General features: G+C 45.5%; 1 protein-coding gene across 2 annotated transcripts in view; it reads right to left on the reverse strand.

The window, feature by feature from the left end:
• Window positions 1-2098, reverse strand: part of RFWD3 (ring finger and WD repeat domain 3) — a 22872-nt gene extending 20774 nt beyond the window's left edge. Inside the window, exons 1-2 of one of the 2 annotated variants that reach the window (XM_017741077.1) lie at window positions 1256-2098; window positions 3-162 (exon numbers count right to left, since the gene is read on the reverse strand). In XM_017741077.1, coding sequence (XP_017596566.1) covers window positions 3-160 — 158 coding nt within the window. In that variant the 5' untranslated portion in view covers window positions 161-162; window positions 1256-2098. Of the gene's footprint in view, window positions 1-2; window positions 992-1255 lie in introns of those variants that run through there. The other variant, XM_008638756.2, reaches the window with a different exon arrangement.
• Window positions 2099-2120: the final 22 nt, after the last annotated feature.

Consider the following 2120-nt stretch of genomic DNA (forward strand, 5'->3'; position numbering starts at 1 on the left):
CAGGAAGGGCTGCAGTGCTGCCTCCTTCTCCTTCACCCAGCACGGGAACATGGGACAAGAGCACTGCATGACCAGAGGGCTCTGGGGCAAGTGTCCGGAGGGTCTCCACCGAGTAACCAGCCACTGGCTGGAGATCAACTTCCATCTCTTCTTGAGCCATTTCTGCAAAGATTTGAAGAAAACTAGGATTTACTTGTAAGTGTAGCCTGATGGTAGCAAGAACCAAGTATCGCACTCAGTGACTACAAAAGCTTTTAGAATTCAGAGTCAAGAGAAAATTTGTCCTTTGCAGCAGAGCTTAGCCACAAGTCAATACACATATGTGAGCTGGGAGCACCCTCCCAGAGTCCTGGGCTCAAAGTCTTTGGCTCGACAGCAGCTAGCACCAGAGGCACATTGCAAAATCAACTTAAATAAGCATGTGGATGAGTACATAAAGTTAATGTTTTCTTGCTGGCATCATTTACTTGCCAAGTAAATTCACATGGATCTTGAAGAACAGTAGGAAATATCTGAGAGACTCCCTGGTAAGCAGCAGTGCACAAGCACTGACAGATACAGCCAGAAACAAGCTCTATGACACAGTCCTTTGCTGCGCTGCTCTCAGGAGGTGAGCTGACGTTCAAGTTTGTTCAAATAAAATTCCCTTATCATAAGAGATCACTGTGACCCTTACCCAGAGCTCACTGAACAGCCCTTCAGGTATTTACCAACACCAGGCAAACCCAGAAAAGGCATGACAGCAGAACACATGACTGAGACACTATTGGTACGAAGTTATCTGCAGCATCAGCATTTGTGGATCCACATTCAGCCCAAGACTGGATAAACATGAAATTTGGAATAAAACTGCAAATATATTATTAAGGATGGTTGCCCTTCTACATCTTTGGCATATGGATTTCAGGTTACCACCTGAACATGAGTACTATCTTAGAGTTTGAAGAAAAACAGGAGACAATAGTTTGTGTATTATTAATTCTTATGCTGCTGTCAGCCACCAAATTAAGAGCACTTTAGTTACACTTCTTACAACACAAAAAAGTTCAAGATTATTTTATTAATTGAATGGATAGATGCACCAAAAACTCACAAAAGTCCTTTATTCGAAGAGGTGTGTGGATTAAATTCTGCAAGCTACTGGAAGTCATTCACATTCTCCAAAAAGTACTTAGGCAATCATAAACCTGGAAGGCATTGGGAATTGCAGACCTCTAGCACTATTTAGAAGCCCAAAGCACACACCAACACTTACCCAGCTAGGGCTGTACAAACAGACCGAAGGCTGGTTGTAGTAGAAAAAGTAGCTAAAAAATGTACACAAGTATTAATAAAGGAGGATGTACTAAAGCTCAGATATTTTTATAGACCTTTTAAGAAATTCTAACTTATGAGTAATTTCATCATTCTTATCCTAATTAACAATTCAGCCTAAGCTAGGCAAGAAATAGATGTTACCACCTCCCACCAGAAAAGCTGCATGGCCAAGACATAACAATATTCAACAATCAAGTACTGCATCTCTAGCATTATGTTCATGAGAGAACTGCCACCTATACACATAATAAACCCTTTATTTTCACCATACCTAGAATCATGACGTTAAGGGGTTGGAAGAGATTGGTTAAGGATACAATCCCAACCCCCCCCTGCCATGGGCAGGGACCCCTCCCACTAGACCAGGCGGCTCAAGGCCTTATCCAGCCTGGCCTGGAGCACTTCCAGGATTGGGACATCCACAGCCTCCCTGGGCAACATGTTCCAGTGCCTACTTTAACTGTGAGATTTATAAAAACGTCAATACCGGCATTTTCACGGTTAAATCTTGGAATCTGGTCAAAGGAGCAGTGCTTCCTCCAGCCAGCCAGCTGCCTACCAGGCAGCCCCGGGAAGTGCCCGCAGACGGAGGGTCTCCACAAACGGGCTTCCTGGGCCCAAATGAGGAATTCCGAGCACTTCCAGAAGGCAGAGCTTGGCTGGCAGCCTCAGGGCTCGCACCCGAGGGCTGAAGGCTGAAGCTGCAGTTTCCCCTTTCGGAGGGCACCCAGGCCCCGCTCCGCACCGCCCGCAGGGGTTCTGCCGTACCTGCTTTAGCACGAAATTAACAACACCACCCCACC

This window comes from Corvus brachyrhynchos, unplaced genomic scaffold (genome assembly GCF_000691975.1).
Source record: "Corvus brachyrhynchos isolate BGI_N302 unplaced genomic scaffold, ASM69197v1 scaffold26, whole genome shotgun sequence".
NCBI lineage: Eukaryota > Metazoa > Chordata > Aves > Passeriformes > Corvidae > Corvus > Corvus brachyrhynchos.